This window comes from Lissotriton vulgaris, chromosome 4_1, assembly GCF_964263255.1.
Source record: "Lissotriton vulgaris chromosome 4_1, aLisVul1.2, whole genome shotgun sequence".
In the NCBI taxonomy this organism is placed as follows: Eukaryota; Metazoa; Chordata; class Amphibia; order Caudata; family Salamandridae; genus Lissotriton; species Lissotriton vulgaris.
The window spans coordinates 2,063,957,891-2,063,980,605 of record NC_141691.1 but is presented as its reverse complement, the minus strand read 5'-3'; the positions used below and the strand labels follow the sequence as shown (position 1 = coordinate 2,063,980,605).

The 22,715-nt window shown below is 42.5% G+C and overlaps 1 protein-coding gene across 1 annotated transcript in view; it reads right to left on the bottom strand.

Moving 5' to 3' along the window:
• Nucleotides 1-22,715, bottom strand: part of LOC147724986 (E3 ubiquitin-protein ligase TRIM39-like) — a 225,001-nt gene that overhangs the window by 5,566 nt on the left and 196,720 nt on the right. Inside the window, exon 5 of the mRNA XM_086967097.1 lies at nucleotides 16,420-16,469. Within this exon, the coding sequence (XP_086823223.1) occupies nucleotides 16,420-16,469 (50 nt within the window). The remainder of the gene's footprint in view (nucleotides 1-16,419; nucleotides 16,470-22,715) is intronic.

The window sequence follows — 22,715 nt, the reverse complement described above, 5'->3', positions numbered from 1 at the left end:
ACTCTGCTTTGCTTCATGGAAGCAAGAGCAGGAAGCATGCTCTACCTTCCATGAAGGGAAGCAGCATTGCTTTTGGCCAGAGGGAGCTGCTGAGTGTTAGCAACTCAATCTGCCCAAAAACAATGCCGGCTCCTGCAGGAGGCAGGGAGCCGATCCCCCTGCGCTCCCCAAGGACGTGGCCATGCCCCGAGGGATGTGATCCCTGGGCCGCAAATGGCCCGGGTAGGGCCCCATACCTATTTTTTTAAACAAGAAAGGAGGCAGGGGGATGTCATCCCCCAACCAAGAGCATGCCAGGAGGTGCGTTTGCAAAGTGGTGGAGAAAGGGGGCATGGCCTGTGACCACCTCTCAGTGAGCCCGCTGTGTGGGGCTTACTGAAGGTAACAGGTAAGCTAGTTGACCCCTAAGGACCCCCAGAAATGAAGGGGACTTGATTCCCCTACTAAGAGCGCGCCAGGAGGTGCGCTTTGCAGACTGGTAGAGAAAGGGGGTGTGGCCTGCTAAAAGAACTCCGCAATCCTGCTGTGTGGGACTTACTGGAGGTAGCCGGAGGTGTAGGTGGCCCACAAGGACATCCTTTGAGCCAACTACCCCTCTTGTTACCTCCAGTAAGTCCCACACAGCGCGATTCCTAAGAGGTCTTAGAATGCCATACCCCCCTTTCTCCAGCTCTCTGCAAACACGCCTCCTGGTGCACTACTGGTTGGGGGATGAAGTCCACTTTACCTCTGAGGGACCTTAGGGCCAAGAAGCCATCCTGGTATCTCCTGTAAGTCCTATGCAACGGAGAGCTGGTTGTAGACCCTTTCTCCACACCTCTTCAAATGTGACTACGACTTAAAAAAACTAAGAAATTCACAGCAAAAAAACAGAGATTACAGGGCCGTTATAGTTAGGAATTAGGATTTAAAAAACCTAGAAATTCACTGAAAAAACACACAGGTTTCAGGGACGTGCTAGTTAGGCTGACATTTCACTCATACACAACCAGAGAAATTCACTTGTTATAGTTAGCTGAGCTAAGTATACAGTTGCTCTTGTTAGATTGGGTGCATATTGAAGGGAAGGGCGGGCACACTGTGCTCTCACACCATCTAAAATAATAGATAATAAACTGTAGTTTAGCATCTCATGTTATAATGAATCATTAGATAAATGAAGAAAGAATTAATTATTTTACTAACCTCTGGCGTCATACGCTCAGAGTGATCTGGTAGTTGCTAAAAAAATTGGGAGCAGTCTGCTTCCTACGTAAAACCAAGTTTGTTTCTATTCAGTGATTCTCATCTATAATAGCACGTTAAAACAATCACTCTTGATGAAAATCTAATAAATTACAACGTTGCATACATGGTGATTCTTCTTAGTTTAGGAGTAGTAAAGTTAGGACTCCTAACTTTAGGACTCCTAAATGCCTTCTGTGAATACCGAAAGTCTTGAAGTTAAGATTGTTCTCAGTTTAGGAGTACTAAAGTTAGATGTCCTAACTTCACTACTCCTAAACTGAGAAAAATCCTAACTTTAAGACTTTGGGTATTCACAGAAGGCATTTAGGAGTCCTAAAGTTAGGACTCCTAACTTCTGTGAATACCGAAATGAGTAAGTGCCTTCTGTGAATACCAAAATGGTAGTAAGTTTAGGATTTTGTCTTAAGTTAGTTCTGTGAATCGGCCCATAGTGGCAGCCAAAAGAGGACATTTGATGCTCAACAGGTTTAAGGGTTAGAGTGATGTTTTTAACTTGCAAGGACTTACATAGCGCCCAATTATTTCCACTTGCCAAGCTTGCAAAGTTTTCCATTGAAATCCCACAAAGTTTGTCTCTGCATAGTGTGATCATTTCTACTGCATAGCAATATTTTTTTTCCCTTTCAACAAATATAGCCAGGATGAAAAATGTGTCTGCGAGTTTACCTGTTGCAGAGTTTTTCTATGTTTAATGACATTGCAGAGAGAAAGATACTGGCCACAATCTCCAAAGGTTTTTGCAATGACTTAATTTTGTAGCACTCCTGGTTTATGCTTGAATTCTGTGAGGAAGGCAGGAGTAAGTTAGGAACAGTCTACCTTATGTCTACAATTCATGAGCAAGATAGGAGTACTATATGTGTAAGTCTCACCTACTCCCAGCAAATCTTTTGTAAATTGGCTCATGGAGCTCAATTCAGACACACACTGATTCACAAAAGGTTTTCTTATGAGTTGGTATGACGTATTTGTGCATTATTCCTGGCTTACTTCAAAATTTCATTAATAAAACAGGAAAACTCTTGGCTTACTTCTGGAATTCAGTCCCAAGAATACACGCCATTCTCTGGTCCCCTCCTAAAACATCAGAACCCATTGCCTCTAATACCCCCTGAAGCCCTACCCACCCTACAAAGGCTCACCTGGTTCTGCACCTATTTATTACTTCCTAATAGCTGATGGTGAATCGAAGCAGATTTGTCCACAGAATGGAGGCTTCAGATGCTGTTTGTGACCAGGTAATTCCCAGTTCACATGTTAATTCACATTCTGGAGACCAGTACTCAGAACAGCAGGATTCAGGTCTGGATATACCATCTGGAATCGCTCTTTCTGGCTGGATAGTATCATGACATCTCTATCCAGACCACCTGTAATTGGGGGCTTAATGTTTCCTTTCATTTAAACCCATTCATTTTCTCTGCACCAGTTTTGGGAACGCCTTGAATTGGCTTAACCTGAGTGCCTACCTGCCGACCCATGACTGCTGCATGTTCTACTTTTATAAGCATAATGAGAAATACCACTTTAGCTTTCAAAAGAGATTGCTGACTATTTTAATCTTGAAGAGAAATATTAGTGCTCTCCTACTGTGGCTCATTTTTAGCAGGAACTAGATAAATAGACAAAGTTAGAGGGGATGAAGTGTTACCCCAATTTATGGTACCATGGCCCTCTTCGGGCATGGAGAGAAGAGTAACTAGCTATTTGCCTATACTATTATGGTTTCAGAGAGAGGTTTTCGAAACCTACAATCATGATTTTGATCCTGGCTTTAAATGCCTTCATAATTGCATAAAAATTACCTGTCCCCCTTAAAGAATCTATCTATCTATCTATCTATCTATCTATCTATCTATCTATCTATCTATCTATCTATCTATCTATCTAAAAAGTCCTCTGTATGCCTAAAGATGTGTACCCCTGCTCTGATGGCTCGGCTGTACTGTTGTCTGGATCCCTAAGGCTGATTTTTTTCTCATAGGTGATCACATATCTTGCGGGTACGCTATGACACAGGTCTACTTCAAGGTATGCAGTCTTGTTGGACCAGGAGGGGTACCTAATGTGCTATCCTTATAGTGGTGGAAGGCTACAGCCTTCGCCAGGTGTTACGCAGCACAAGCACAGTGGTGGCAGCATACTGTGTAGTGATCAGTAGTAGTGAACAGGTCCTTTTTACCCTGTCACCAGAGTGTGGCCTACAGGCACACTCACTTTAAAGTTCCACTGCTGTGTGCTTGACTCACCCAGGGTCTACTTCAGGTAGATGTGCAGTGCTGCGCAGGAGCAGTGACTCTGCACTAGATGTGTGTGTGCCTGGGAAGGGTACAGTACAGGGATTTTTAGGTCTCGGCCTGATCCAGCGCATGCGCTGGTCTGGCCGAGACATTTAGTAGCTGCTTTTAAAAGTGCTACTTTGCCGGCCACTAGCTTGCTAGAACGCGCACAAGAGCGCGAGGGCATGCGCGTAATAGCAAGCTGGTGGCCGGCAATTGACTCTGCCCTTCTAGACTCCACCACCTTTCTCCCTCCTAGATTTGTGGGTTCACTGGGTATATATTTTTCATTTCCATCACTGAACAGTAACTTGAAGAGTTAATTAAACAATTAAACTCTGAATGTAAATATTCTTTTGTGTCGCTGTTTATGTCAGAGGCTGGCGAAAGACTGCAAATTGCACCACTGTTTTGGATCTGTGTGCAAACTAAGACTCCTTTATTGACGTTTTTGGAGAAGAATTCCCTCTCCACGTATAAACAAATTAGATTTTATGAATTGTGTATGATTTGAAAGGTTTGGCGTAACTTTGCATTTATAACTATCCCTCCAAAGCAACCAACTTTACCTGTCCCCAACAAATGCGACACCGGAGCTTATTCAACTTTGCCTGTCCCCAACAAATGCGACACCAGAGCTTTTCTGACCTTGCCTGTCCCCAAAAAATGCAACACCGGAGCTTTCCCGACTTTGTATGTCCCCAACAAATGCGACACCGGAGCTTTACCGACTAAGACTGTCCCCAACAAATGCGATACCGGAGCTTTCCCGACTTTGCATGTCCCCAACAAATGCGACACCGGAGCTTTACCGACTACGACTGTCCCCAACAAAAGCGACACCGGAGCTTTCCCGACTTTGCTCTGCATGTCCCGATTTGTACAACCTCGTTGCACGGGTTTGTGGGCCGGGACTTTGCTCAACCTCAGAGGCAATTAATGTGCATCAGCTGCAAAACCTTTCAGAGACCGTGCAACTCGAAAGAAATGAAAGACGGAAGTTTCAGTTAGTCCTATGTAATGGAAGAGGGCGCTGTCTGCATTCTGACCAGTAAATGTCTACTCTTTTATGTACAGGTCATGTAAAACTTTGGATATATATATACTTTTTAAAAGAAAAAAATGAATAAAGAATAATTTTGCAACTGAGATACTGGCGTCAGATATAGTGATTTACGATATGTCGGACTCTCAATAAACTGATGTATTGTTAATAGAATTGTGAATGCTGGATCACCATTGAAACATTCATTGGCATAGCAAATAGGTCTCGCCTTTGGAACGTTATAAGTATTTAGTAATGCAGCACAATATACATGGTGCAACAACATTAACTGTTGCATGGCTAAACACTTAGAAGGTCCCAAAGGCGAGACCTATTGGCTATGCCAATGCTTGTTATATGCTGCTGCCTGCTGTACTTATTATTGTTTTAACAGTGACTTTCAAATATCTGCACCATCATGCACAAACCAAAGGGGCATTGGTTGACTAAGCTGGTTTGATTTTTGTATGCTGCTGCCGCCTGCTGTGCAGGAAGGTAGGATCTGCTTACTATGGTTACTCCCACTTTTTGCTTGTGTTTCACTGTTTTTCGACTTTAGTCTGGCTGGGGCCGTGCTATCCATGACCGCAGCCTGCCGCTTCCTCTCTAAATGGATTGCATGTACTATAGGTACACTCCAGTTTGGTTACTGGGGTACTCTTGTAAGTCCCTAGAATATGGTACACTAGGTACTAAGGGCATAGGTACCCCAGCGGCCTACCAGTGTCTGCAGCATGTATTATGCCACCCCTGGGAAGCCTTCCAAAATTACACCACAGGACTGCTACTGCAGCCTGGGTAAGGTGGTGCATGCACCCTTTACTAAGATATAGGTTACCTATATCTACCTTAAATCACTGCACATAGAAACCTATCAGTCACCCCTATGGCAGGCCTTATCAATCCTGAAGGCAGGGTGCTTGGGTTTGTGTGAGAGGGTGCCCATGCATGAGCTGAGCCCCTCTGCAGCCTTCGAAATCTATTCCCTGTGGCTGTTCTGTGATGCAGCCAGACCATATACTCTGAAGTGCATATGATCCTCGCGGTAAATGCTAACTTTGGAATGGCTGCATGGAAACATGTTGTGTTTGGTGTCAAACACTTTAAAATCCTACCCCCCGTCCCCCTGCCATTCCTGGCGGCAGGGGTAGATTTCCACCCTTCTAGAGGGAGAGACATGTACACACCGGTACACCCAGTACCAGTTTATAAGAGCCCTGGGATCACAAAATGGATGCTGCAGGCACAGACACGAGTCTGGCCTCCTGCTGTTGATTGAAACTCCAGCAGGGGAGGCCTGGACAATAGCTTTCCTGTCACAGGGAGGTGTAACCACCTCCCAGACAGGCTTTAGTGTATTGGGGCTGGGTGGGTGCACTATGAGAGTGCTTTAAAGTCTGCACTGGGGGCACATTTGGTGTCCCTGTGCATAGTCCAGTTCAAACCGGTTACAGGGGCTACCAGCCCCTGCTCTGGCGCGAAACTGGACAAAGGAAATGGGTGTGGCCACCACTCTTTCCAGACCCTCCCATAGGTGGGTCCCCATCGTATGCCCAACCCCTTTCTTCAGCATAAGTAAGGAATCCCTGGCAACAGGACTTGAGATTACACCTGGACGAAACTCTGAAACCGACTCCTGGAACTTCGATGCTCTACTAAAGACTAGAGGATGGAAGAATCTCCCTTGGGGTCAAGGAGTGACTCCCCTGCTTGGCAGGCACCAACGAAGCAATTGCTAGTATGCATCTCCGAAGCTCCCAATGGACTCCGAAGTACCTGCAACCCAGGAAGAGGATTTCCAGACTTCGCAGAGGCTGACCCGAGTCCCCAGCAAAGCTGAGACCCGCAGCCTTCGTGAGTGATCTGGAACCAGAACTCCTGGACACTGTGCTCATTTGCTAGTGCATTAACTTGTCAACGTCTCTTGAAGTTGTGATTTGGGTTACTTTTAGCCCAAGCCCTGAGCACCATCTGCACCGAAGATTGTGGGCCTACACTCCACGAGTGTCCCGTGAGCACGCTTCTTGCATTTCAGCTTGAGGCTCCTTCGCGATCCCTGGTGAGTCAACTGGTGGGTCCCTGTGAAGGCAACTCTTATTTTCCTTGGGCTTTCTTGATTGCTCCAGACGTGCCCTGAATCCCTACCAAGTGGTGAGTCCCTCGGACCTTGCTGGTCCGCACCGAAGCATTTCTCTGCTTTCTGTGTGGGTTGCTGTTGCCAAGGCTTGTTGGGTCCAATCCGGGCACCGATACCGCAGCCCTTGACATCTTTTGTGGACAGCTTGATTCCAGATCCTGGTTGTCGTCGACACCTCCTGGTCTTTGTGGCTGAAGAGTCAAGCTTCACCTTCACCTGAAATCACCCAACATCAGTGGGCAACCGCCTATCGTGCTCCTGGTCACTGGCTAGTGACCCAGACTCTATCCCCTTAGCTTTCAGGTTCTTCTCATCTTCGATCCAGGCTTGGATCACCCTGGACACTTTCCACTCCGACGGCAGCAGCACTTTGAAGCAGATCGCCATTGGAAACAACAACGATTCCCGACACCAAAAGACACCTATGCACCCGGCTTCCCTGGGTGAGGTAACTCAAGTACTCCGGTGCTCCCGTGGGTGTTGGCTCTAGAACCTCTGAAGTCTAAAGGGGTTTGCTCAAAGTCCTCTTCTAAGTGTCCCTTTTCTTTAAATTTCCAACCAGACTTTCCCCATAGAAGTTAACGGCAACCCGCGGCTGTGTTTAGACACTGCAAGCGTCCCCTGTGGGTCGCCTGTGTCACTACATTGGGTGGTTCCTTGTAGCCCCAGCACTTCTACAGGCTCTAGGCCTTGTATATAGGCAAGTTGTGGTTATTATACGACTTTCTAAATATATGGTTTGGTACCCCCCAAGGGCTCAACGTATATTGTGCTAATTTTCTGTGTGCTAATAAGTTTACTGTGTGTAATTTTGCCTCTAGCCTCATAAAGAGACTAGAGGGATGTATTTAAAATAAATACATATATTTTATATATATACCTGGTGTGGTTCTCCTTTCATTTGGTCATCACTTGACTATAGACTGGTAAAACAAGCTGCTTTACATTCCTTCAAGACTTAGCCTGATGGCTGCTCTCCATAGTTCGAATGTGTGTTTCCAAACACCTTGGTCACAAATCCCAATGGGGCACTCTTTTTTGGTGATCAAAATGAATGCTTCAAGTTTGATTAGTTGAATTTTATTCATTCAATAAGTTTTTTTCTTGGAAAATCACTTCATTTTCATGTATTACTTTCATTTCAGTTAATTCAGATGAGTAATGCAATTATATTCATATTAACAATATCCATCCTCCAATGCATTTCGAGCATAGAGTCTGCTCTTCATCAGGGAGTAATGTCTAAAAAAAGATACAATGCAACCAATAAGTTTCTCACTCCAAACGACAGGGATCATTGTACAAAAATTCATCATACATGCAAAATAAACCCAAATCTAAAGTGTCATTGTCAAGAATAGAAAAACTCAGTGAAAACCTTATAACCTCGTGAAAGAGTTGTGGGAAGGTCATGCCGAGTGCTGTGAGGGTTCAACTACTCACGTTTCCATATGTGCGTGTACGAAGTTACTCTGTAAAAGAGATATCGGGGAGCGAGGGTTAAGACAAAGCTGGTAGCGCTACCAATATTACAAATACAGACGTCGCGTTTCGAAATATGACGAAAACGCTTCAGAAGTTAAAGTGAGGAAACAAAGTCCGTTCAAAAAACGGAGGCAATGTTACAGAGGTAACATTTCTTACCCGATAATGATTATTCGCGTGTCCCAGTCAGAAACCGGCAACAAGTTCAGGGTGGCGTTTACCGCGTGTGTTGTGTGAAGTAAAGCGGGTGATAGAAATAAAGGGATGGACCAATGTAAACAAACCCGAAAAGTACGGCGGCCATGTTGGAGAAGTATAAACGAAAACTAAACAGTGATTACAAATGGTGTAATAGTAAGCAGTCTAAAGAACCATAAGTAAATTAAATGGAAAGGCATCTGTTAACAGGAATTAAAGAGCAATATAGTACATTGATTTTAGAGATTCAAAGGTAACATAAAAATTCAGTTCTTTCATTTAAACCTTTTGGTTTCAAAGCCTGTAGATGGTAAATCCAGTAATTTTCTCTGCGCAATAGTTCTTTATTATTGTCTTTTCCTTCAGTTTTTTCAACAACTTCCAGGATAAGAAATCTTAGTTGCGCAATGTTGTGTTTCAGTTCATGAAAATGAGTTGCTACAGTGGACTTCAAATTCTTTGTCCTAATATTGGATTTATGTTCATTTATGCGCAAACGAATTTTTCGTTCAGTCTTCCCCACATAGATTTTTCCACAGGGACATTTTAGAAGGTAGATGACGTTGGAGGTTTCACAAGTAGCAGAAACTCGTAATTTGATTTCTTGACCCCGCATGGGGTGATGAATCACATTTCCACGAATGATGTTATGGCAGTTTTGGCAGTTTAGACAAGGCATGGTGCCCATGTAAGATTGTTTGCGTGATTCTTTTTTCTTGATTATTTCTCCTATATTTCTATTCCTAGTGTAGGCAAATAGAGGAGGTTCCATAAATGCGTTTTTAAAATCTGGTTCCATAGTTAACACTGGCCAGTGTTTGTTGATAATCCTCTTGAACGTCTGACTCGACGTAGTAAATTTGGTAACTACCACCATTCTGGTGGTTTCCTTTTCTTTACTTTTGGTTAAAGAATCATTCCGTGAGATTTGTTGCCATTTTGAGGCAGATTTAACAATAACTGCTGGGGGATATCCTCTGTCTTTGAACCTTTCAGACATTTCCTTAATTCTTATTTCAACTTTTTGTTCATCAGACACAATTCTTTTGATTCTCAACATTTGAGATGTTGGTAAATTGTTTTTTAAGGAAAATTGATGGTGACTTGAATAGTGGAGAATGCTGTTTCTATCTGTGGTTTTCCTAAAAATATCCGTTTCCAAGCCAGTACTGTTTTTAGATATCAAGACATCAAGAAATGTGATTTCGCTGTCTGAGATTACATTGGTAAATTGAAGGTGCTCATTAAATGAGTTCCATGTTTCAATGGCCAACCTTGCACTTTCTTTGTCTCCTTTCCACAACATAAATACATCGTCTATATATCGTTGATACATTAGAATATGAGGCTTCCATTCCAGGTTCGACAATATATGATCCTCCTCAAATCTCTCCATCACAAGATTCGCATAGGAAGGAGCCATACAATTCCCCATGGAAGTACCGCTGAGTTGGAGGAACCATTCCTCCTTCCACTTGAAGTAGCTATGGTACAAGGAGAAAGTAACCAATTCCATAATAAACAATTGCATAGTGTGTTCTATGTTACTGTTTAACAAAGTATGTTCGATTGCCTCCAATCCTAATTGGTGAGGGATTGATGTGTAAAGTGATGAAACATCAGCTGTACATAACGTAATTTCCTCATCTTCTGACCATTTTATTTCTTGCAATTTCAAGATGAAGTCAGTGGTGTCCTTGGTATAGGATCTCATTTTTTTCACGCTCGGTTGTAAATATTTGTCAATGAATTGGCCAGTATGTTCGTGAATGCTACCACAAGTTGAGACTATTGGTCTAAAAGGTGGGTTTGTTAAGTTCTTGTGAACTTTGGGTAACATATACAGGGTTGGACTTCTAGGATTCGTGATAAGTAAGAATAGCTTAGTTTTCTCTTTAATAATGCCCATTTCTACAGCCTTATCCACAAGCCCTTTAAGTATCAAGTTGAATTCCCTAGTGGGATTTTTGTCGAGTTTCATGTAGGTATTTTGGTCCATAATATGTTCCAAGACTTTATTCTCATAATGTGAAGTATTAATGACTACCAGTCCTCCTCCTTTGTCGGCTTTTTGTAACGTTATTTCTGAGTTGTTTGATAGTTTTTTCAGGGTGTTCCAATCTCTCCGTGATAAGTTTTTCTTGTTGGTGGTTTTAAATTTCAATGAGTTCAACTCTTTTTTAACCAAGTTTTCGAATAGGTCAAGGGTTTTGTGGCTGACAGGAGTCATAAACGTGCTCCGATTTCTTAAACCCATAAGCTCACCCTCTTCCTCTTCTTCACCACTCTTGTTTGATAGTGTCACATTATCAAAAAAGTTTCTCAGACGGAGTTTTCGCATAAGTTTGAACAGATCAATTTCAAGTTCTAGTAAGTTACTATCTGACGTTGGTACAAATGAAATTCCCTTTTGTAATATGGCTAACTCGAGGAGATAGTTCATAGTCGGATATATTGATAACTAGGTTTCCTTCACTGTTTTCTTCTTGTCTTTTTTCGGAAGATTCATACTTCTGGTATTCGGATGTTCTTTCTCCCTCTCTTTTTCCTTTTCTCTTGTTCTTTCCCCGCCTGGGTCTTCTGTTACGTCTTGGCCTACCTCTAAAAAAGCATGTCCAGAAGTAGTTGGTGTGGACTTTTCAGTTGATTGTGCACTTATGTTACTCGTCGTGGTTCTTGATTGTTGTTGGGTCTTACGGGATTGGCGCTCTGTGTTATCACTGCCAGATGAAGACGTGTCTGTAGATTGAGTGTATGGACGATTTCTCCGCCGTTGGGCATAAACCTCAGCCCATGTATACACTTCCCCCAATTTATAATCTAGGGTGTCTCGTTTATATTTCCGTACTTTTCGTTCATTAACTTCCTGGGAATGTTTCGAAAGTTGATTGTTGATATCTTCCAATATCTTAGACCAATCCTCAGTTGACATCATTTTAGTTAACTCATCAGTGACCTCAATTATTTCTTTTGAAAGCTCTTCCAAAATGTTGGATAACTCTTCCACAATTAGCAAGATTAGGTCAAGCGAACATTTATTTAGAATAGCGTACCAACGCTCTTGGAATTTTTTTGCATTCTTACATAAAGAAGGTTTTAAAGCGATACGTAGCCCCCGGGGAATTCTTAGGGCCCGATGATATTTAATCAGGGTACTCGCGTGTAAACGCTGATTTATCTCTCGTTTTGACAAATATAATAGATGTTTAATACTTTGCTCTTTTGTTCTGTGTGTAGATGCCTCAGAGGTATCCTCTTGAATCAAAGCATAAATCCTGGTTGCTGCATCCTCTTTGAAAGCAAATGTATCTGCCCTTTGATCAGTTGTGTTAGTGATTTCCTCAAAAGTTGCCATGGTGTGCCACTTGTTAATGGTCGGAATCCAATTTAAAACAAACACTTGTGGACAAGTGCACAACCGTAGATTTGGTGATTTATATCCTTTTGTACTAGATTGCTCTTTAATTCCTGTTAACAGATGCCTTTCCATTTAATTTACTTATGGTTCTTTAGACTGCTTACTATTACACCATTTGTAATCACTGTTTAGTTTTCGTTTATACTTCTCCAACATGGCCGCCGTACTTTTCGGGTTTGTTTACATTGGTCCATCCCTTTATTTCTATCACCCGCTTTACTTCACACAACACACGCGGTAAACGCCACCCTGAACTTGTTGCCGGTTTCTGACTGGGACACGCGAATAATCATTATCGGGTAAGAAATGTTACCTCTGTAACATTGCCTCCATTTTTTGAACGGACTTTGTTTCCTTACTTTAACTTCTGAAGCGTTTCCGTCATATTTCGAAACGCGACGTCTGTATTTGTAATATTGGTAGCGCTACCAGCTTTGTCTTAACCCTCGCTCCCCGATATCTCTTTTACAGAGTAACTTCGTACACGCACATATGGAAACGTGAGTAGTTGAACCCTCACAGCACTCGGCATGACCTTCCCACAACTCTTTCACGAGGTTATAAGGTTTTCACTGAGTTTTTCTATTCTTGACAATGACACTTTAGATTTGGGTTTATTTTGCATGTATGATGAATTTTTGTACAATGATCCCTGTCGTTTGGAGTGAGAAACTTATTGGTTGCATTGTATCTTTTTTTAGACATTACTCCCTGATGAAGAGCAGACTCTATGCTCGAAATGCATTGGAGGATGGATATTGTCAATATGAATATAATTGCATTACTCATCTGAATTAACTGAAATGAAAGTAATACATGAAAATGAAGTGATTTTCAAAGAAAAAAAAACTTATTGAATGAATAAAATTCAACTAATCAAACTTGAAGCATTCATTTTGATCACCAAAAAGGAGTGCCCCATTGGGATTTGTGACCAAGGTGTTTGGAAACACACATTCGTGCTTTATTTTTACGTTTCACAGGACGGAAAACGTACTCCTGGGAGCAACCTTAAATTACTAAAAATTTCTTTTTGAACATCGCTGTTAACAAAAGGATATAAATCACCAAATCTACGGTTGTGCACTTGTCCACAAGTGTTTGCTCTCCATAGTTACCACTAGAATAGCTTTCAATAAAGGTTGTCTTTAACCTACCATCAATAAGGGGCTTTTGGACTAGTGCAAGGTGCCCACTAGAACAGTGGTTAGCATATGCCAGGCCAACTTCTCACATGCTGGACTTATTATTTTTTTAACAGAGACTTTGAAATATCTGCACCTTCATTCACAAATCAAAGGGGCATTGGTTGACTAAGCTGGTTTGATTTTTGTATGCTGCTGCCTGCTGTCCTTATTATTGTTTTAACAGTGACTTTGGAATATCTGCACCTTCATGCACAAACCAAAGTGGCATTGGTTGACTAAACTGGTTTGATTTTTGTATACTGCTGCCTGTTGTACTTGTTGTTGTTTAAAAAGTAATTGTGAAATATGTGCATCTTCATTCACAAACCAATGGGCCATAGTCTGATTAAACTGGTTAGATTTGATTTTTGTGTGCTGTTGTGCTTGTTATTGTTTGACCAGTCACTTTTAAATACTTGCGCCTTCATACACAAACCAAAGGGGAATTTGTTTTATCAACCTGGTTTCATTTCTGCATATTGCTGGATTTGTTTTTGTCACGCACTTTGATTAAAGTGTTTTCACCTTGGTGGAAGAAGAAAGGGGGAATGCTTTGCAAAACATGCTTGAGTTTTGTATATTGCTGGATTGCTGATTCTTTTATTATGCAATTTGAAAGTATTTGCACTTTCTCCTTTGCTTCACCAGCTACAGTTAGTATAGATTCTGTCATTAGGTACTTGCTAATATGGTTTGTTTTTATCCTATAATTGTGCACCTGAAATTGTATAATTAGCTTTGTGTACAATACAGAAATGATAAATACATACACACATCTGCATCAATGTTCTGAAGCATCCAAGCAGTTTTCATCGTCAGCCTTGTGTGGCTGCCTGTTTATGCCCTGCTTACTAAAAAAGCCCTGATTGTAGATATAGAAATTGCATCCTCAGTTCATTTTAATTACTATTGAGTGGTTAATATCATACAAAATCCCTGGCAGACGCGTGCGTGTGGCATGCAGATATTTCACATCAGTTTATTTCTCTTGTAGCTAGCAGGATACTGGGTTATATCTTGTGGACTGCTCGTGTATATGGTGTCAGTAGAGTTTGTTAAATTGCAGATTTGGGTTTGTCTTTCAGAGTTTCAAGTTTTTTTCCTTCAATGTCAATTCTAATTCAGACCCTATGTAGTTGTTCTTCAGCGAAAGGCAGTTCCTCAAACAATATGACCGCTCCTTGGCATTGCTCTGATTCCTGTCTCAGTTAAATAATCTGCTCTTGACAATAATGTTGCAAATGGCGTAGCTTATATGTTAAGAGTGTTTCTTACTTTCTCATTCAAACTTTGAGTATGCAATGTAGAGGCATTTCATTGAATGTTCGAGGTTTCAATTCAAAATATACCAGATTTTTTGGTGGTGGGCGGGGGGCCCCCTCCATGTAGTTTGCAGGGGGGCCCGTCAGGTTTTGTTATGCCACTGAGCAACACTTATAACTATGCGAGCGCCTACAAATAAGGGGCAGAAATTCCCTTCTAATTGAAATGGAACATACTTTCAAAATTGCTCGCACGGAGCGTAACAGCACTTCTTCTCTTTACGGGAGACCGCTGATTGTGAAGCAAATATAAAGCTTACGTGAGGCGTGACGTCAACGTCCTCGCCGGCAGTTAGTAACGTAGGAATGTGAATTCCTATGCGTCCCTTGTGGATTTGTCAGTTGCCTGGGTCTTGCAACAACGTTACACTTCCGATCTTGTTAGGGATAGTGTTTAGAATAATGTTTAGAAAAACTGATAAAAGAAATCAAATTAGATGCTCGACGTACTAGAAAGAGGACATTCAAAAGATTGTGGTGTGTTGTTGTGCTGATGACACGATTACATAATTGCATAGGTAATTTTTAGATATTTTTTGTACAAACAAAAGGAAGAATCCAGTGTGCGACGTTCTTAGAGTATGTTTCCTTATAGTGAAAAAACATACAAAGATCGTAGTGTTGCATTGCACAGATGAACAATTACATACATGTAGCAAACAATATTGGATAATGTGTGTATATAAAACAGTTACATTCATATAATAATTAATTCACATGTACAGTCAATGATTACATCATTCCATGTCTGCTCCATGCGTTATGTAATGAAGATGCTAGTATCAATCCAGGTACTCACTTCAATAAAATGCTTATGTCCTAAGATTATTATCTATTGGTTTAGATGGTGGGAGAGCATGGTGTGCCCGCCCTTCTCTTCAATACGCACCTAGGCCAACAGGAGCAATTCATAACCTATAGGAGGAATCAATATTAGCCCTCCTATTTACTATTGGATTCCCAATGGGACCATAAGGTGAGCTAAGTTGGTGATCTCACCCGATTTTATAAGCTACAGGTCTAAACACTTGAATTCTAAAATATTTATTTTTTCTATACAGGCTATACACAGATCTCATTTATCTTGTCCTGAAGAAGACCCTAATTTGATGCTTTTCATCCTGCACATGATAGAAGGGTCAAAACGCAGATGCCCATTTATACGCGCTAGTCCATTTTGGCCATTATAAATACCCCGGAATATACCCTTCGGTCATTCTGAGACATATTATGTTTTCACGCTATGCTTATATGTAATTGTTTGTCATGTAAATAATTTATGTAATCTTTGTATTGTACTGTGGTAGATGTACAATTCACTTCACTTATTTCTGTGTATTTGCTCTGTTTTTTTAATAGACTTATGACGTGTCCTGTTATTGAATGATATATGATTTTTCAATATATAAATTCCTGCAATATAATACATTTGTATTTTAGTTTTTGAATATGTATTTAGATCTTCTCTCTTGTAAATATTTAGTGTAATCCCACGGTTTAAGGGAATCAAAGGTCAATTGTGTAAAGTGTGTTGTGGCAGAACCACTGTTTGTTTACTGATACAGGCCCCAGGTTCTGAATGTTACTAGTAATCCCCATTGTTTAATACTGAAAAATCACTACAGAGCACAAAGTATTACTATGTATTAAACATCACACTGTACTAGACAGCAAACAGTACTAGACTGTCATACATAGCACAATGAACCAGTCTGAATACCGTGCACACAGTGTAAAACACCCACTGCACTAGAAAGAGCCTCAGACATCACACTGCACTAAACACTGCACTGCACTAAAGATTACACTGCAAACTATAGTACACTGAGTAGAGAAGAACTGCTTTTGTATATGAGTTCTCCCCGTGAGAGGTCTGCACTGCAGCTTATACAGGCCCCAGGAACAGACACACGTTAGTTTCATTGTGTCCCTGATCGAGCTCCGCCCTGAAGGGGCCCCTCTGGATTGTTAGTCATTTTCATGGCTCCTGTTTGGGGCCACGGACAGAGGTTCTATACTTAGAAGTGGTCTTATCACAGATCTGTTGGGTGGGAGTGTGGGGTAGGGGTAGTTGGGATCTGTCAGTTCAAGTCCACTTACCTTTATATATCTTGATCGGCACTGGACCCTGAATCTTCACCTCCTTACACCTGAAGGGACACACAAATCATGTTAGTGTTACAGAACACTAGGAGGCTACATAATCAGATCCACATAAGCAGGTCTGGGGTATTACAAATGTCACAAACTATCCCTTCGACTAGGAATGCCCCTCTGCTCAGAACATTGCAAGGATTCGCGCCTGATAAAGCAAACTTCAGGATCTAGGAGGAAACAGTGAAAAACTCAGCAACCAACACACACAACCACCCTTCCTCTCCTTCCCCGTCTATTTATCTGATTATCTGTGTCACTCTCTCTCCCTCTGCCACACCCCTTTGTGTTTCTCTCTCTCGCTGCCTCAATGAGTGTCTCAACCTAACTCCATCTCTTTGAGGAAGCTCCAGGGATCTCAAAGGTGACTGTGAACATTGCTTGTTACTACAAATGGAATCAAACACTCACTCTATTTGCCACACTCTCTACTTTGTTTCACTCTCTCTCTCCTCTCCCCGCTTTCTGTCTCTCTCGGCGACTCTAACAGCACAAAGATCATTGTGAACAATTGCTGTAACTGCACTCACACACTCTTTCTATCTCAGCATTTCTCTATCCCTCTTTGCTTTTCTGTCACTGAATAACACTAGTCACTACATACACACATATACGCACGCATGCACAAACACATATACACAGACACACTCTTTCTCTCTCTCTCTCTAACACTCCTGCTTTGTTTGTCTCTTTCTCTCACAGTTCTTGGGATCTCAAAGGCAGATGTGAATAATCACACTGACTATCTCTCTCACTCCCTCTTTCTCTCCCTACAGATGCCTTCTCATCTTCTACTCACTCTCAGGATCTCCTTCATCTGTCTGTCTTGCTCTCTCTCTGTGTCTCTCTTTTTTGCTTTCTCCCTCTCCCTCCTAGTTGTACTGCACATGAACATCTCAGTAGTGCTGACTAAAAGCGTCTGTGAAATGCTGAATCCTGCGCCTAGTCTGTGAAAGCCTTCAATCTGGAATTACTAAACCACCCGCATCTTCCACTCACTGAGCTCTTCCACCATGGCATCCTTGACATCCAACACCGTGGAATCTCTAGTCATGATCCTTGGAATCTTTGCAGCTCTGCACCTTGGAATTTCTGGACCCTTGCATCTTGGAATCTCTGGATTGCTTTACATTGGAATCTCTCAATTCCTGTACATTGGAATAACTGGATTCATGTACCTTGGAATCTCTGGATTCCTGTACCTTGGAATCTCTGGATCCCGGTAACTTGGACTCACTGAAGGCCTGTGCCGTGAATTCTCTAAATAGCTAAACACTGGACTCATTTAAGTCCTGCAGTTTAGAGGCCTTGGGACTCTGCATATTGATTCTCTGGATCCCTGTACCTTTAAATCACTGGATCCCTGCACACTGAAGTCACTGAAGTTCTGTACCTTGGAATTTATCAGGCTGTGCACCTTTGAGTCTATAAGCTCCTAACACTTGAAGGCTCGGAGGTCCTGCATCTTGGAGACTTGGAGGTCCTTCACCTTAGTCTCTCTGAGGTCTTGCACATTGGGGATTCTGAGGTCCTGCGCCTTGAAGACTTGGAGGTCCTGCACCTTTGGAGACTCAGAGATCTTGCATCTCTTGGAGATTCGAAGGTCCTTCACCTTGGAGTCTCTGAGGTACTGCACCTTTGACCCTGCTGCAAATGCTGTTTCTGAACATCTCATTTCAAGTCTGCAGCATTTGGTTTGACTACTTCTTGATGGCTACCTCTAGCACCTCCCTAAAATGGGACCTTAACTTTTCTTCTTTAGGTTGAGCCTATGCTGCTCGCTTTGCGAGGCATGCAGTATTCAGTATGGAGTGGAAGCTCCGCCCATTCTCCACCCATCTTTTTCATTGGTGTGTGTCTTTGTCGTTCCTAAATGCTGCCTTCCGATTGGTCTTAGGCTTGTTAGTCCGTTCTTATGAGGGCCATGTCGTCATTTGTATCCTTCCATAGCAACTGGCCCTTTTACTTCAAGTGTTGCACAGTATGCTTTATTTAAATTGTGAGCACTATTTTCTTCCTGTGCATTCCTCGCCTCCTGCAGTTCGTGCCTTCTCGCCCGCACTCCCGTTGTAGTGCTTTCTCGCCCTCCCTCACTCTCGTTTGCAATGCAATAGGTCTTGCGTAAATACAAGTCCTATTGCTTTGCAAATGCTTGTTCTAGTTAGATGCCTGTCTGGCCAGTTGGGTGTCAGTTTGCCTACTTGTGTGGCAGTGTACCTGATTGTGTCTCAGTGTTCATGGTCACTCCTCTGTCTCCCTAGTTATTTGTCAGTCTCTCCGTGTGGATGTCAGCCTCCCCGATTGGATGTTAGTCTCTGATTATATGTCGTTCTTGCTTGGATGAGTGTCAGTTTCCTCTGTTGAAAGCCAGTTCCCCTGTTAAATGCCAACTCCAGCAGTGGCGGGTGCAGCGCATCCCTGTCTAAGTGTCGAAGACCTTGAAAGGTGAGATCTGTATGGGACACACGGAATGAGCCCTGTGGGGACCCGTCCGGCCTGGTTCACTCCTCGAAGGCATTCAGTGTGCGCCTGTGAGTCCCTGTCTGGTATAACCGAGTGCTTGTGCGTCACTAACGGTGATATTGCCGCTGTGTGGGACACTCTGGCCGCGCACTTGTGTCACACTGAATGACTGTCTATCTATTACAGAGATGTGAAAAAGCGGCGTTTCTGGCTAAAAACATAAGAATTCTGTACAATATAAACAGTTGTGCGCATGAGTTGTGCAGTGAGAATAATGTTCAGATTTGAAGCCTTCAATACATACCCTGGCAGTTGTCTTGTGCACCGGTGGAGTTGAGTGGTCGGGCAGGAGTATGTTATGACGTAGAACGTGCCAGAAGGATGGATGCAGTCCTTTTAAAAGGCCAGTCACACGTCTTATGTGTCATAGGTCTAAGAGTGGGTCAGAGCTGCCAAGTTTTCAGTCTGCACATGTGTGACATTTCCACATTTGAGTATGCCCATGAGTGACATTTTCATTTCTTGTGTGTGACACGTCATCAATGGCAATTACAGTGCCCTGTGTTTTTCCTAGATATATCTCACGTGTCTGTCTGAGTACAGGGCCACAAGTCTTTTTTTTACGCTTGTTGTGCTCCGGCTCCATGAGGCCAGGTGGAGGCCCTTGCTTAATTTGTTTGTGAAACAAAGAAACAACGTATAAACGAGCTGGGTCAAGGCCGTCAACTAGCAACAGTCGCCCTCTCCTTAACCTGGGCTGCGCGGCTCATTATTCATATTGCCGTAGGCAGCAGTGCACATCACGCACGCTGGCTGCTTTACTCCCACTGAACTGCTGCAGGGCCTCATCACACTACTATGAGTTTGCAATACATGACTAATGAACTTTAGTGCAATGATGAGGACACTGGCACTAAAATGCGTTATTCTAACCTCTCATGCGTGGTACAAGGCAGGGCTAGTGTGCATGCCTTGATATGAATTTGCAGATAAAGTGGCAAACATCCAGCCGACAGTATGGCGCGTAGCTGTATTACAAGGGGTCGTCTCTAATGAGTACTGTTAGTGACTTAAATGTTTTAGTACCCCATAGCTCCCTCTCTATTTACTTGTCACAGAAAAGGCTACGTTGAGGCATCAGTGGGCATCCAGATAGTAGGCTCTAAAGGACGGCCTACAGCTTCTCATTGGGCATGAGCCACCGGCTTAAAAGGTGCAGTCCCACCATGAGATCTCAGCACTGACTTCTGAGTCTCCCTATGATAAAGTACCGGGAAAATTATTTTTTTTATTAGAAGAATGTAAGAAATTGGTAAACATTTTTATGTTAGTTATTATTTGTAAGAAACTGGCTCTATATATACTGCACCAAAGTGAGGTACAGTGTGTATAGAGTCCAAGGGTCTCCAGAGGTTTGGCAGAGGCTAATTTTAGATATAACCTTACTCTCTAAGTGGTAGCTTCGTCGAGCAGGAAGGCAGTATCAGAGGGCAGTCTTAAGCATTTGATGTACACACTCATTCAGCAAATGAATTCACACACTCAAGAACTGAACTCCAGGCAAATTGTTTTGAATACAAAAATATACTGTTATTTTATTTCTAGAACCAAGCAAGCCTGATACAGGTAAGCATCTAAATACTTTTCAGCTACAAGATGCTGTTGTTGAATACTTTCAAAATATAGTAGGACTTTGTACCAATTTCAGTTTACCAGGGTTGCAATGCAATGCACAAACTTAGTAAACTCAGTACATAGGAATCCATAGGCTTTTTCAGTAAAAATGCAATCAATTACTTTTCAGATTCCTTTTACTAACACAGTGCTGGATCCTAGATTCAACACTGCAGCATTTTCTGAAAACAGTTAAGTAAATACGTTTTAATTAGAGGTACAATTTTTAAAGAATATTATTGTATTTCAAAAGTTGACATAAAAACTTTTTCACATAGAATCACCAATGTTATCCTATGGGAGGAAATTCACTTAGCAGGTAAGTTACTTTAACAATACTTTTCTTACTCAGTGCTGGATACCTAGATTCAGCAGTGGGTCATCTCCTGAAAACAGCTGAGAAAATGCATTTTAGTTAATCGGGTGATTTTTAAGGAATATTCTCAGTTTTCAAAAGTCGACAATGAGTCGTTAATGAACAGCTTTATTTCCAATGAGTATCTCTTTTAAGTCCCTATCTCCATTACATTCTACTAGAGTGTATTGAAGTACCTGTAAGTGGTCACTCAACTCTGAAGTTTATCCTGAGTCCTAGGCCTCTTCTTGACCTTATAGATAACAGCAACTTACACAGTTCTGTTTCTGGCAAAGGCCTCTATTTTGTGGAGCATACGGGGGTCCTTCAGATGTCAGAAGAAGATCAACTACTAGCAGAGGTTAGCAGGTATGTATACTTTTTTGCTGGCACTGCCAGGAAACCAGAGCCTAACAAAGCACACGTTTTCTCAATCAGAGTGTCTCTTCCTGGGCTTTTCCAGTGGTCAGGCTACATGGATTAGCCTCTTACTGAAGCCAGGTGCTTCCAGCAAAGTCTCTATAGTTACTATGTGATACTCAGCACATCCCAGGGAAGGAGGAAGATAGAGTTGGTGTCTTTGGTAGACAGAAGATGATTGACAAGGGGAAGACGGATGTTTCCTCAAGACACCAGACACCCGCTGAGTTTTGGGGAAGAGTCCCTAGAACTCGGTCCATGCAGAATGTCAAAGCCACAGGGCAGGATAATGACAACTTGGAGATGAATCACCCTTTTATGGAGGCCCTCTACATTTGCCTTGCAAACAGGGTGCAGAGCACCCCTGTAACATGCCCCTGTCTGCCCACATCGTACCATAGGGGCATGAAAGGATCCTGGATATGGATTAACTCGCAGATTGTACAGTGGAGATATTGTTATTCCTGCTCATCCCCAAATGAACAGGAAAACATTCCTTGGCCTAGGATCAACTATCTTCAGTCTTCAGTCACCATCTCACCTGCTATGAGGAGGCTCTACTCACTCAGGACAAGACTTGGGATACATTTTGGGGGGATCCTCTGGGTAGAAGAGTTCTTCTGTTGAATGTCTCAGCAAAACATGGAACACCTCCGATAGACTCACAGATTGTTGAGTGCAGCAATGGGGGACAGGGGGGATATGGAGCAGGAGAGAAAATGGTGCTGCGGTGCATGCACAAGCACCAGTTGCTTTTGTAGAATATGTCAGAATATTGCCCCAAACCTGAGTCAATCACAGATCTACCACATTGCCTCAGATCTTCACTATTTACCCACATCATTCCCAGCCACAGGTCAAGTGCGGTGCCAGGGGGGTATTTTATGGGCAGATTCATTGGGTACGAGACTGGCTGAGTCTCTATAGTTTCAGGACACACTTTAGGGCCAGGTAGGGTGTTAATGGCAACACGTGTCTAGGTCTGGTGGCTCAGTGGACAAATGCGTCAACTGCAGGTACCTGTTTTTTATCTCATGATTCAGGTACAAAACCCGGCAAGCACACTCAGCCTTTCATCCATCTGAGGTCGATCAAATGAGTACCATTGAGTTGGGTAACAATAAACATTTGTTATTCAGTGCCAAGATGCCTACGGGTGAACGTGCGCTTTACAAATACATGTTAAGTTTTATGGGCAGTGCCAGGCACAATCTGTATTAGACATATTAGTAAGGTTTGGTGTAGGCACGATTAGGCTGGCTTTGTAAAGGAGCTACCAGACTGACTTGTTGTAGGTGTACGAGATCTATTTTGAAAAAAAAATTTGAGG